This window comes from Haemorhous mexicanus, chromosome 1, assembly GCF_027477595.1.
Source record: "Haemorhous mexicanus isolate bHaeMex1 chromosome 1, bHaeMex1.pri, whole genome shotgun sequence".
In the NCBI taxonomy this organism is placed as follows: Eukaryota; Metazoa; Chordata; class Aves; order Passeriformes; family Fringillidae; genus Haemorhous; species Haemorhous mexicanus.
Genome location: NC_082341.1, coordinates 82,522,894 through 82,537,795, shown reverse-complemented (window position 1 = coordinate 82,537,795; position 14,902 = coordinate 82,522,894). Strand labels below are relative to the sequence as shown.

Sequence of the window (14,902 nt, the reverse complement as noted above, 5' to 3'; positions counted from 1 at the left end):
AAGCAATTCTAACAGGGATGCTCTAAATAAAAGAAATGCTGAATGTAGACACAAAGAAAAGGAATACTGTTAACACCAAGACATGAGTAGCTCAAGGACTTAAAATTTATGCTGAAATAATCATTGCATCCCATAAAATAAAATTCTCTTTCCATTCTTTATTCTTACTAACATAGCAATCACTCAATAGCATGCATTTAGTATACAACTTCCAAAGACTCAGAAAAATACCTTTAGTAAAACCTTCCACAATAAGCAAAAAGCAAAGGAGGAAATGGATGGCTACAGATTCTTTTTAGCAGGAACTTATTTTAAGAAAAAAAAAAAAAAAGAAAGAAAATGAGAGCAGAGAAGAAAAGAAACAAACACAGCAAAACAGACTTTGCAATTAACCGCACAAATTCAGATTTTTGCTGAAAAGCATGGCCAGAAAAGGACCTTAGGCTGAAAGAGTGCTGTCACTCCAGCAGTGAGTCCATGCTAAAATGAAATGGCCATGACAAATGCTGCAGGAGACAAATGGTGAAAGAAGGTCATAGGCAAAAGGAAAGCAGATCTAAGATAAGGAAGATAGCAAAGTGTTCACAGCCCTTTGCAATAAACTACTGGAAGTGTTCAGCTTCAAGAATGGCTTAACAGTAATTCCAACTAGAAGAATGCAATTCGTGTAGCCCAAAGGTGACAAACACTTGAGGCATTCTGAAGTGTCACACCATTAGTTACTGGTTATTCATAAATGCAAATTGACACTATTTGCATGTCAAATGGCTGCCTTGCCTGTGAAGCCAACACTTCCATGGCCATATGGCTGGCTGAAGACATGTGCATCGAGATGTGCCTGATTTTACAAGTGATCCAAAATCTACTGCTGACTGAAAAAAGCAGTGGCATGCAATCACAACCTTGATAAACTTCAGAGTGGCATGCAATCACAACCTTGATAAACTTCAGAGAAAGAGAGTTTTTCAGCTAAGACAATTAATTCTTGAATTTCTGGATTCAAAAGATAGGATCTTAAGCATGGTAGGACGCAAACTAGATCACTTTGGAGGAGATGCTCAGTTACGCTCAAGCATTAGCTGATTCTTGCCAAAGGCATCTCAAGATGCAACACAGACAACGATGACATGAGCTACACAGGAACTACAACTCTAGAGAGAAACACAAAATTTCAATCAATAAACCTAGAAAACTTTGAAGTTTGGTCAGAGACCAGACAAAGTGCAATCATGGCTGGGAGGTCACTGTATTCACTGGGTTCAAATCTTTTGAGGGAAAATGGAGGGGCACTAGCTGACAAAGATGCTCCAGTCAAACACATCATGGCTGATTAGTCAAAGCCCTAAAATCAAAGGCTGATGTTGAAAAGCCCCTCAGAAGATACCTTTAGCTCTCACTCCCTCCTTGGTCAGATGAATTATAGAAATAAAGAAAGACTTTAGTTGGAAGAAACCTTACAAATCATCTAGTTTCAAACACCCCTCACCATAGTTCACCAGAGATGAACTATCCTAAAAGCTGCCAGGGACTAAACTAATCCTGTATTTTTTCAAAGAAAGTAAGTCCTTCATCAAATTAATTATTCTTACCAGGATTCAGCACTCTTAAAAAACAACCTCTATTTACTATAAGAGGCTATGTAATCTAGCAGCCTTTCCTCTGTTAAGAAATGGAAGAAACACACTAAGTCAGGTCTGTGTACAACAACTTCTTTATTTCTTGATAATCCATGCAGGATAGCTCAGAAGAAATGAAGGCTAGAATGTGTCTCTTGCCTACAGAGGGTCACTGTTGTGTACAGTTCCTCAGATGGAGTCTCAACCCTGTGTAACACTCCCAGTTTTGTTTGTTGTGTGAGGTCTGTAATATTCTATTATGTTCCTAATAGAGGTGGCTGAGATATGCTATACTCAACCAGGTCACACAGGTATTTTCCTCCTCTTCTTTTCAGCCAAAGATGCCGAACATGTAACCAGCTATTAAGTGTATTATTACTTCAGCTCCAATCCTGTTCTTCCCTTTCCATCTTTCCATCTTCCATCTTTCTAGAGGATTTATCTTCCTCTCTTCAGAAAATGCCTACTAATATTCCACTATCAAGAAGTTTCCTTGGCTTATTTAATGGTTTTGTGCCAAGATAATAAAATGAAAAAGTATTTTTCAAGTAGCCAAAAAGAGTCCTCCTTGTGGAACTCTATTAGGAGTACCCTTCCTTTCCATTACTTCAGTCTTCAAAATGACAAACTGAAAATGTTCCTTTACCCAGGTCCCTGTCCAACTACACTCTTGCAAGAATATCCATCTTCTCTAGCTTAACTAAATATTTCCCAAGTGGCACTACAGAAAATCCATGCTCAGAGCCCTGACAGGAAATACAAAGACATCAAATATCATCTAAGAAAAGGTCAGTAAGCAGGTCATTCCAGCACAATCTGTTTTGGAGAACTCCTGCTGCAAATTATCCCTTTAACCATTTACTATCTTCATGTCTTATATTATCCTTTCTATCAGTTTGTGTTGTAATGTCCAAAGAGCACTGTGATTAGCAGGTCTGTAATTTTTCTTTCACTCAGTCCTCCCTTTCTCCACAGTGTATTAGCCCCAAATACACAGAGGGCTGTCATCTTGTCCCACTCCACCTTCTTTTCCCCCACAAATATCTGAAAGAGTCCATCTCAACCTCCTTAACAGACCATGCTCCCAGAATTTTGAAGAGCTCATGACACCTTTTGGTGATCAAATGTAAACATGACTGCATTCCCACTGAACTAGGATGCTCAGGAAAGTAGTGGGGGGAGGAAAAGACCCCATGGAGAGGTGTCATTTTGCACTCCAATGACAGAAAGTCTACCCTGGTATCAGAGGGTCACAGCTCCTTCTCCACCCTTTCTTTCCTCCCAGGCAATACTCTTTAAACCCAGGGACAGCTTTAGCCAGATGATCAAAAGCTTTTACTGCCAGAGAGCAGCACAGCTGGCTAGCTGATAAAAGGGATGCTTTGCACCTGGATTGGACTGAGAGGATACGGGGCCATAAGGCAAGACATAGACATACACTGTGGAGGAAGTAAATATAGAAAAGCATATGCAAAAATTTGCCCAGTAAAGGGAGGACTGCATGACATTTCAAACCACTTGTATTCAAACTAACATAGCACTTTTTTATTACAGCATCACAGAATGGTTTGGGCTGGAAGGGACCTTAAAGATTAGTTTCAACCCCCTGTTACGGGCAGGGACACTTCACTAACACACTCTAAGTTGCAACTTGATGTACTTATTAAAAATCTATGTGATCCAACTGGCAGTTTCATATGCCATGCCTTATAATTGTAAGATTAGTCATCACTTGGTCCTTCTCATTTCAGCATATTAAATTGTGACTTTTGCTTCTAACCACTTATGGTAATGTACAGTTCCATGAATTCATTATCATTAGACAATATCTCTCTGTCCTCTCCAATATCATTTCTATAAAACCAAAAGATATTCTGTTCTAGGTCCAAATCTATGTGATCTTCAAATTTGACCCTATGATTACAGGAAAAACTGCCTCATTTATCTCCCATGATTGCTCACAGAGCAAATGTGGCCCAGTGTAGCTTCTGGCAGCTGTTAGTACTGACAAGTAATGTGTTTCACCCATAAGCATTTGCATGTGGCACAGGCAGACATGGGCAACCTCCTCACACAAGCTTTGGCCTTAAATAAAGGGGCCTTCCACAACTGCCCGTTTTGCCATCTTCTTTCTGCCATAATTAATTATTCCTGATCAGAGGTACCTGCACTGCTTTAAAGAGAGTGGGTGCACACAACAAGCAAAAAACCATTACATATGCCAACAAATGATTGCTTATGTTACTGATGAGCTGCATACCGACTTCCTAAATCTGAGCTACTCCATCTATTACTAAAAGTTTCTGTGCCACAGCAACTGGAAATCTCCACCCCAGTAAAAATGAAGGGCTTTTTCTGACATCCTTTAAATACCCAAAACCCATGATGAACATTAGATTTGTCATTTTTTATCAATACATTTGCAACAAACATTTCCAGGCTACTGGATAATGCCTTGCAGCAGGGTTTGAGACAGAGGAAGCTGCACCTTTCACATGTGCCTTCTTTGCCCAGTGCACAAGCAAGACAAACATAGTCATCCCATTTCAGACTGTACAGCAGAAAGAAATCTTTTTACTTATGCCATAAAAGACTGAGTGTCAGAAATTTGATAGAAGGGGATCTTGCCTTTGCTTATACTCCCTATCTCATACAACAGCACTCTCCTCTGCTCTCAAGGAGTGAGTTTGAGGCCAAACTATAGCAGAGAATCACGTTCCTGGCAATTGAAGAGGACAATAGGTACATGAGGACACCACTGAGACCTGAAGGGAAAAATGGGTTTGTAATAGGCAAGGATGAGACTGAGCCTCACTATATACCCTTAAGACCCAAAAGTTTGGATGTATAATTGTTTATGAGGCCCTATTCTCTTCCTGCAATCTCATACTAAACAGAACACAGATCAATATAAGCAAGGCAAGCATAGGAACTGTAGCGCCAACACTGGTTAATGTATTTCCATTGCTCTAACCCAAGTTCCATAAACCATTCAGAGGTTGCCAAAACACTGCTCTTTGACATCATACATTTCACTGGATTTCAGTAGCCAAGAAAAACTGGCAAATTTCAGCTCCTTGGCTTAACCATCCTTCTGCTAGGGACAGAGACTCTTCTCTGTTAGCTTTTTGTCAACTTCACCTCCTTCTTGTCCTCCTGCTCAACAGGTGTATAAGCAGAGACATTTCAAATTCTACTCTGATGCTTAAGAAATTTCTTCGAGTGACTTGCATGCTTAAATTTGAATCCTGGCCTTCTTAGGTACACTGCTAAAGTTCAGGACCAGAGGCCAGAAACCACATTTGTGGTTACCAAGCAACAGCACAGGCCTTAATAGTCCCCAGAAGCATGTCTGATGTTAGATTCGCCCAAAAAATCCCAAAAACAGCCACTGCCATACAGTTTCCCAGTCATTTGGTTAAAATACTTGTAGCTTAATACAAGTTGGACCAATTTTCAGCAAGACTGCACACTGGTGCTCTTTGCCCAAAAAGCTTGTTAGTCTGCAATATTATTTGATTTAACACCCCTCTGAAAGATCATTAAGAGGATCAGCCAAACAATGTCCCTTATCAAGAATGGGAAGCAAAAGGAAAGGTGGTAATCAGTGAAAGAACAGGACCCAAGTTTAGGCGTATTTCTTGTGTTTGCTCACATTGGGAGCCAACATCAAGTTCACCAGCTCAAAGATGCATATGGGGCTTCTGTATTTGGTTCTTGTCAATTATTCCTCTCCTACGAGCAAATTAATTTCATGTGGTCTAAATCTGAAAAATACAGGAGCAAAAATCACAGCAATAGTAACATATTTCAAAGTCATCCACCTTATACCTTCTGCTTTCTTGCTGTACACTGTCTATTGTGGATACCTTTTCCAAACTGGAATTGAGAAATATTGTAAAGGTTTCAGTTGTAACAATTAGAAACATAACTACTGCTAAAGAAATAGGTAGAATAAGTGACAAAGAAAATCAAAGTGAACATTTAGTTGTATATTTGTATCAACTCCAGCATATCTAACCTCCAGGTTGCAATGTGGAAGCAAGTAATTTTGTATCAGAAAGACACCAAATTCCATGTTCTAGTTAATATCTGATATATTGCTGGATATTACTCAAAATCTTCCACTTTGTTTTCTTATCTGAAAGAAAGAGTCTCAAAACAAATAAGAGTAAAAGGAGAAGAAAAAACTCCTAAAACTGCAGTGTCTGTCCCAGAACAAAAGAGCATTAACAGTGTTCTCATGTGTAAAGGCTCTGGCAGCAGATAAAGGAATTTTCCAGCTAATAAAAACAAAGAAAAAAAGACTTAGGAAAAAAACTATGGAAAACTACTTTGGTTAAAATTAATGGAGCAATTTGGTTCTCTCTATAAAATAGATACTCATGGGATTCTGTAAAAATACAGAATGGTTACGGGAAACAACTGAGTGTCCTTTCTGTTATGATCAATCATATAGATGGTCCAAGAGCTTATCTTAAAGCAAAAAAAAAAAAAAAAAATCAAATATTTTTCTTCCTTGCCTGTCCAAAAATGTACAATGGCACAACACACCTAGACTATTTTATTAGCTCAGCCCTGTGGCTAGGGTGGGAATTAAAAGGCACAGGGAACTTGTAATTCTGGGGTGATTTCGATTCACTTTGGCTGTAAGTTAACAGTAATGCAGCTCTTCTAGCACAAATACAAGTACAGTGTGATTTACTGGAGGCCTCTAACACGTAACAAGATAATCTTTATAAAGATGGCAATGAACTAGTGATATACAGATAATCCAATATTTTCATGCAATCGAAAGGAAACATCAATCCATGTATATCAGTTATCCCACAAAAAGTTGTTTAAGATGTTCTGTGCCCCTATGATTGACGCTGACATGCTTTAACATGTCAACACTCACCACCAAATAGAAGTCCTGCCATAAGCCCCAACAGGAAACCAGGGTTCAACACATCATATACAGTGAAAAGCTTACAGAAGGAGAAAGGATACAGGAAGGTCCTCAGCAAAGAGAGAGATGAGTGAGGTAAAACATATGAAGGAGCAGAAGGAACCAATTAAGAGCCTGATAAATTTAGAACTCTTTGATCAATAAGGAGTGTAAAGCATATTTTATGTATTAACGCAGGCCACATTTTTATAAACTGGTGTTATTTAAATGTTAGTACTACATTTGCATACAAACAGTCCTATTCTGAAGGAAAAATTATTTTCCATTTTGATTTGACTTGAAGGAAGATTGTAAACACCAGGCTGAGCACTGAAGTTTTCAACACTGGTAGCAGCAGAGCTGTCTAGAGGGATGCTGCAGTTCTTGTTTCAGTGAAATGTGTCACCACTACAGGAAAGATAGCTGTGTAATATTCTTTCCATCTAACATTACATCAAGTGATTCACACCAACACTCATTTCTTAAAGTTAACCTTTTAGTACAGCTTATGAAACATGGTGCAGTCTTCAAGCAGGATTATTTTCCTTTGAGTTTTTTGTAATAAGGAAATACATAAAACTACTTTCCATTGCTTTGCATGTCCCTAGTCTTCCCTAAACCTGGATGAAGAGGCAGGAATGGCTTTGTAACATTAAGGCTGCTCCCAGGGACAAACCAGAGGCACAAACCAGGTGAACAACACGCTTTGACTGCCTCCTTCCCCTTTGCTCCTAAATAATTCAGTACTCCTCTAGTACTGTCTGTCTGATTCTGCCCACCAGAAGATGCTTCAGAAGAGCATGAAGAATGGGCACCTGTGCCATGACCTGCCTCTTGAAACAGTTCTCCCATGTTTCAGTTGCTTGCTGTCCTAAACACTCCTCCTTCCAGGTAAAATGGGCTGCTTTGGTGAGTTTGGCTCCCAGCAGCACTCCGAAGCTCAGTCCAGGTGTGGAAGCTGCAAGAAGGTATTTACAAACTGTCCTTTCTGGATTTGGATCGCTGCTTGAACAGAAGGTTGAATATGCTTTGGAGCAGTGCAGAGCAGAAAACTACTTCTAAAACTGTAACTGCAGATCATAGCAATGAAGCAGCTAGACTAAGAATAAACACAGCAAATGTACACTCACCAGAGCCACTATATACACATGTACACACACACCCATACACACACACACTTGGCAGTGGCAGCAGCTCAAATATAACTAGACTAAAAGCCATTTCTGAAGACGTTTCTAAGGTTACTCGGTTAAAACTGAGTCATTGCACGCTGTTGCATGTCTCATTTGAAATTCAGGATGAAGTCTAAGAATTGCCATTTTTAAAATTTCAAGTTGTTTCATAATCAAATTTGTAGGAAATTAATATAAATAATGCCATCCCTTCAGTTAAGTCTCACACAGGTTATGTTTTGGGTCATCTACGTAACTTTTTAACTAATTTTTTTTTAAAAATGGATCTTATCTGAATGTTTTCTCTTTTAAACATCTAAGTCTGGCACTGATACAGTTTGGCTTGTTTAGCACACTGAAACCCAGGAGTATTCATGAACTAGATAGCTCCAGGACAAATTTCTAGTATAATGCAAAAATAATTAAAACAAATGCATCATTTGTGTTTCTAGCAATTACTACAAATACTTATTTTTTTATTGCCAGATATAAAAAAGATTACTTAGTATAACATCATCCCTGCGATGACACATGCATGCCAATGCAACTTCACATTAATCACAGCAGGCAAACCATCAATCAGTGCAACATGACAACTGCTCTCCGTTCTTCCTCCTCCTCTCTCTCTCTCAAAAACCTCAAAAAACTTCAACTCATCTTTGGATGTTTTGAACAAGAAGCAAAACCACTATTTATTGAACATTAGTTTTTCAAAATACAATTGCTTGCTTTCCTTTTCATTGGGTTTGATTTCTAACACAATGACTGAAAAACTTCTGCAAAAAATAATGTACTTGGAGCTCAAATTACAAACCTATTCTGAGCAAAAATATTTACAGAAAAAGGGAAGAAAGTAAGATTACCTTAGTAGTATCTGTAACATCTGATCCTCCCTAACTCTAAAGCATACGCTAATTTTAAGCCTCTGAGTAGTCCATTGGCTTCAGTGAAGCCAGTGAAAGTCTAGAAGATTAGTCAGGCACTTAACACTGCTAGCAAATGTGTAACTCTGGGATGGCAGTCAAGCCATGAGGAACATGCATAAGAATAGCAGTGGAAAAGAAGGGGTAGGCGCACACAATAGAAAACCTTTGCAAAAGAATGGATCATGTGATAGAGCTCCTTTCAAGGACCACTTGAAAGGCACCTCACTATGGGGGAAAAAAAAAGAAATAGTATTTACTAACATACTGTTGCTTACACTGAGTCTTTGAAGTAGCAATACTTTCCCTCTCCAGGTCTGACACCTAATACTTATTCAAGTTACACGATTTTCCATTTCTTGTAAAATAAAACAAGGAGGGTTTTTACATATCTTAAAATCAAATCTCTAAGGGATGAGTGACCCAGTAGACTGTAATGTCTGCTCTGATCAGCCCAGCACTAGGCAAAGTTAGTGTTGTTTTATCAATTTTTACAAACTCAACAGCAAACTCAAATGGTCAATCACTACTTCCCTCCCATAGGAAAATCCACACAAAAACACACCAGGAATTTCTAAAATGCATGTATCATCTACAGGCTTTTTATTTCACCAAAGACATAAATCAGTAAATCAGGCAACGCCCTGCAGTAGGCTTTAAAAAGATTTTGGTTAAAGATGCAGAAGTCTTATCAAAAGCTTTTATTTAAAAACAATCCAAGAAGATGAATGTCAGTTCCTTAACTTTTATTCAAAATAAAGTAGAAAATTCTGATAGGAATATCTGTAGAAGCATTATTGGCCAAGAAGGCCAAAAGAGCCTAAATCCACATTTCCAACTTGGATCTAAGCTCAGGACAAACAGCTTCTGTAGCACTTCAGAGTCATTATGCTGGACTTTAAGTCCTAAACAGAAAAGTTTTGGACTAAGCTATCATTACAGACTTGATGCTGCAATGATATAAACATGCCTTAAAAAAAAACAAAACCAAAACCAAACCCCTAATACAACACAAATGTCAATGCTAACAGTCCAGAAACAGGAAAAAGTACTTTGCCTGTTAGAAACTTCCCAAAGCGAAGACTTCTATCTTAGAATAAAGGTAAGAAAAATCAGGAAAATACTAGTAGCTCATAGCCACAGGTATATAAATTTTAAATAGATTTTTTTCTCCATTCCCTTGATGCTGACAGTTCCATCCATGCCTTTTTAGACTCAAACTCTTGCTATACAATGAAGTTAGAAAACTCCCAAAAATACAAAGTCTGTGGCAATCCTAAATTTTCACTGTACAAAGGCAGTATTTACATTGCGTCCAATAGTGTGTTGGACTACAGCAGGAAGAAATTGTATTAATATAAATGGTAAATAAACCACTTAGTATTCTGAAACTCAGTATTTGACAACAGGCTTGATACAAGCATCCCAAGATCTTGAATTTCACTTTAATTTAATGATACTGTCACTTTACTCATTCTGAAATTAAAATGTGGTGTTATATATATATAAAGATATAAAGTTTTAAACCCCTTCCCTTTAAATTAAAAAAAAATCCAGCAAATAATTCTTACAAGGAGACAGATCAAAACAGTATTTTATTATTAGTTAATTCCATCTGTGTGTTTAGACACACAGGAATTATATAGGATGCTGACAACAGCTGGAGTGGGGGAGGGGAGGTGGGTGAGAGGAGAAAGGGGGGTGAGGTCTTCACTCCAGTAAGAGACTTGTGTACCTGACTGATAAACTCAGCCTAACTTCTTTATGTATCCTATTTATCTTCAAATCTATTTATGTCACACAAGAGAACATATGAGCATAGCAGCTGTTACTATAGCAATGAAACTGAAAATTTTGAGAACACAAAAAACCCACCCCTGAAGGATGCTCAGTTTAGCAAAGAGATGGTTTAGAGAACAGCACACCAGTATCTCACTTCTTGGATCTGCTCAAAGTCTGCGTTTACAGAGACATTAAATCAGCTATAACAGCCTGTTCCCCAAAGAGCACTCGGAGCCAAATCACCGCTACCTCTTACTCGGCACGAGTCGGTACACCGGGAGTTCCTGCTAAGTAACCCCAAACTTGTCAAGTACGCCTGAGCCGCCTGTAAATCCGGGGAAAAGCGATTCCCTGAAAAAGGCTCAGAGGTTCTGATGGCGGCAGAGAAGAGATTCGCCATAGTAACAAACCCCCCACCCGCACCGCGGGGCACAGCGGGGAGCGCGGCGAGCCCCGCACCCCCCGGCAGCACGCACACCTGCCCGGCGACGGGAAGGCGGGACGAGCCGGGAGAACTCAGGTACTTTGCTCAAGCAGCGGCAGGCAGCCTCCCCGAGCACGACCCAGGATGAAACCCACCAGCAATTCCCCCAAGTGCCATTCTCCTGCCAAACGCCCCCCGCTCCCCCCCATCCTCGGCCGGCGGCCCAGCCCCCCCGCCTCTCGCCCCTCGCCGCCTCCCTCCGCGGGCGCGCAGCCCCGTCCCCGCCGCAGCCGCGGACCCGAGGCGCTGCCGGCCGCGGTTTTACCTGCGAGGGAGCCGGGTCTCTGCAGGGTGGCGGTGGCGTACAGCTCCTGGGAGTGCTTGCTGTACTGATCGGCAGCGTGAACAAGCCGCTTGGTAGGCGACAGGGTGGCGTAAGTGCCGATGGTGGAGCTTAACTGGTGGATAGGAGAGGAGGAAATGTTAGACTGGACGGTGGGCGGGGAGGTCACTCGGATGGGGGACGGCGACAGTCCCGCCGAGGAGACGACGATGTTGATGGGCGAGCTGGTGCTGTAGGACTTGGCCAGGCGGCTGGGGGACTGCTTCGGGGAGGAGAGGCGCTGCGCGGTGGCGTAGGCGGCGCCCTCGGCGGCGGAGCCGGCCCGCGGCAGCTTTGTGGGGGAGCCGCCGGGCTGGGCGGGCAGCGGGGAGCTCACCCGCTGCGCCGGCAGCGTGGAGCTGGCGTAGTAGAGCGCGGCGGCGTGCTGGGGCTCGGGCAGGTGGAAGGCGCTGCCGTGGCTGGGCGCGAAGGGCTCCCGCGGCTGCGGGGCGGCGGGCGGCGGCGGCGGCTCCGGGCCGCCCGGGTGGGCGCCGCGGCCCCCCGGGCCCTGCTGCGGGAAGGAAAGGCAGAGGCGTCAGCGGCGGCGGGCGCCCGGCTCCCCCGGCCCTGCGCGGGGCGGTGCGGGCCCGCCGGCCGGAGCAGCCCCCCGGCCTCACGCAGCCCCCTCGCTGACCTCGGACCAGGCCGGCACCCGGCGCTCGCGGGATTACGGGAGTCGGTAATCTGCTAAGGCATTCCCGGCCTTTCAGGGAAAAAACAGCGGGGGCTCAGCCCGAGAGGTGTCGAAACTCCCCCCGACGGCTGAAGCCGGCACCCGGCCGTGGGGCACAGCGCTCCGGGGCGCCGGCTTCGGAATGCGCTCGCCTGCCAACCCCTAAAGCAGGCAGGGTTTAACCCCGGCTCAAATACTTACGTACGTACATATACACAGATAAATACACCCGCGCCCCTTTATTCTGCATACACTAGAGAACAGCGGCCGAAGCCTCGGAAAAGCCTTTAATCGAGTAACTTTCCTCGGTTTCCAGCAATCTATGTCCCTGCGACGAGAGGCACCACACCAGGAGCTCGCTGCTCCCCGCGGCCCCGACCTGGGTGAAGGGGCGGAGGGAGAGGAAGCCCCGGCCGGTGCACGCCAAGCCCCCCTGGCAGCACGGCAGGCGGCCGCCTCGCACTCAGTTACGCGGCACGAAGGGGGCGGGGGGTACGGGAGGAGCTGCCGGGGCCGGGCGCTTGCCTGGGCCGCATCCAGCGGGGAATCTGCATAGAGAAGGAGAGAGACAGCTCCCTGCTCCGACCCGCCGGCTGCGGGCAGGGCAGCGCTGAGCCTCCTCTTAAGACCAGTAATTGAGGGGGGCTGGGAAGAGGGAGCGAGAGAAAATCCTCGGGAGGTACTGCCTATGAGAAATTTCGGTTCTGTGCCTGAGCCGCTTCTGAAGCCGCAGAGGATGGAGCTCGCCCTTTCAAACAGGCGGCTCCCCCCGTTTTTTTTATCGGGGATCTTAGGCTCAAGAGATCATCTATGAGTCTGGTAACATTAAAATCCTCTCATAACTGTATCCCGCAGTGAATGAGAGCTCAGCGCTCTGTTGGAAGATGCGCTGTTAGATTCAGATACTATTTTTTTTCTGGTTAGGCAGGGGATTTACTTGAAACCTCAGAAAGTGCTCTGGATCCTCGGAGTTGACAGCATAGTTTGAATCGGTCTGACCGGTGCTTTGCCCAAACACATGCACACGCCTCTCAGCTACTGATTTTCTTAGCCAGAAGAAGCTTTAAAATGTGAATAATGAATTTTGTGACTCAATTCAAAGAGGTGTTGTGAATGTGGTTTTTCAGTAGCATCCTACAAAAAAAACAAGCAAGTGGGCAAAATCACCATGTTCCTGGTATGAAATTTGATTTATTTGCACTAGGATACTCAATAAAGGATTTGGTCAGGAACTGAGGACAACATAACTAATCAGAGCAGAAAATAAACAAGATTCAAAATGCCAGAAATCTGTACTTTTTCCTATGTACGCCCACTGGAAATGTTTCTGTCTTTTTTTTTTTTTTTTTTTTGCTTTTGGAGCCTGCCCTTCATATTAAATGCTTTGTGTCTGGAGTAAGAATATGTATTTTCCTAGACAGAGACAAGAAACAAGGCTTCTGAGAAGCTCCTCCTGGAGCTTTGCTTCCAGTTGCTAGTAGCATGGAAGAAGCTACCAGCACTGACACTGTTCAGGCTTCTTAAGAGAGCACTGCCAGACCCAAACCTCCCTGGCTTTGAGGCTTTGCAGCTCACAGAGCAATGGCTTTACACATAAATGAAACGTAAACTGTTCCACTCCAGGTGCTCTGTATGGTGACTGCCAGGTGAGCAAGGGGCTCACAGATGGAAGTAGCTGCTCTCTTTTGAGCTGGACTGTTCAGATTGCAGCAGCGAGTAACAAACACCACAGCTTAAAGTACAAGTCTTGACATTCTCAAACATGGCCAACAAGTTGCTCATTTGAAAGGCTCCTAACAAAAACCAGGAAGGAAAACTGTGGGAACATCAGTGAACTTTTAAAAGCTACTTTCATGCTGAGCTACTTACCGTGTATGCTTTAAAGTGGAAAGAAGGACTAATCTTCAGCTGACTGTCCAATAATGTATTTGACAGAAGTACAGTTTTCATTTTCCAGGTTTAGACTATATGGTAACAACTTTCATTAAACAAAAAAAAAGGTTGGCATGATTTAAGACAACATGGCCAGAGCAAATTTTGCACTTAACAAAATGTCTTTCAAACTAGCTACATTATCAATTGATATTTGTTAATAAATTTTACTTTTTGGACTGTTAAGTGGCATCATAATAATAATTTTTTAATAAAAAGTGTTCCAAAATACAGTCTTCTGCAGTGTTACCAGTGCACCAGTTACTTCTTCCACGTACTGGTAACACATTGGTAACTTTAACAGTTTGCTGTTGAGCCTAAGGGTTTTAGGCAAGCACTGTCATCATGTATACAAATTTTTTTTTTCTAATCTACTTCTACACTGCTTAATGTGTCAAGGATTTAGAGTAATTAATTTCAAGTAAACCAGTATTATCCCATATTCCTAATAAATCTCTATAAAGCTGCGGGCATTCTGCAAGCACTAATTCAAACAAACCCCAAAAATCCCATTTCATGATGATTTGTTATAGGGAGCAAGGTGTAGTGGTGGGACACAATAATTAAATGCTTAATTAAAAATGCAGTATATAGCACTTCCTAAAAAGCTAAGCATGTGCTCTGTGTGAAGGAGAGAACTTATGGATGAACAGATTGCAATGAAAACACTAGCATGCAGTATTTTCTAGGATGTGACTAATCTCAGACCTGTCTTAAATGTACCATGAGGTTCTTAGGTTTTTTCAAAGGGCCAAGTGTGCAGTAACATTCTCCACACATCTTTTCAGAGACATAATGTGGTTTAGTTTTTCATTGTGTTTCTCCCTGTCTGTGGCTTAAGACAGACATAAAGACATGTCATTGTTCACCCTGCAGTGTGACATACTTCATATGGAAGAATAAAATACAATGATATTTTTCCCTTATTTTTTTCCATTTATCCATTATTTTTGTCAACCTGATAACAAAACTGTTTTTAAGATAATAAACTAAGAGCAAATTTGCTTCTCAGTATTTATATTCTCTACCATCATCCTATTTCTTAGATGTGAATAAAAATCAAGGACT

General features: G+C 42.3%; 1 protein-coding gene across 2 annotated transcripts in view; it reads right to left on the bottom strand.

The window, feature by feature from the left end:
* The window catches only part of CTNND2 (catenin delta 2), a 638,318-nt gene that overhangs the window by 257,177 nt on the left and 366,239 nt on the right, over nucleotides 1–14,902 (bottom strand). The window contains exon 7 of one of the 2 annotated variants that reach the window (XM_059854664.1): nucleotides 11,173–11,740. In XM_059854664.1, the coding sequence (XP_059710647.1) occupies nucleotides 11,173–11,740 (568 nt within the window). The remainder of the gene's footprint in view (nucleotides 1–11,172; nucleotides 11,741–14,902) is intronic. The other variant, XM_059854675.1, reaches the window with a different exon arrangement.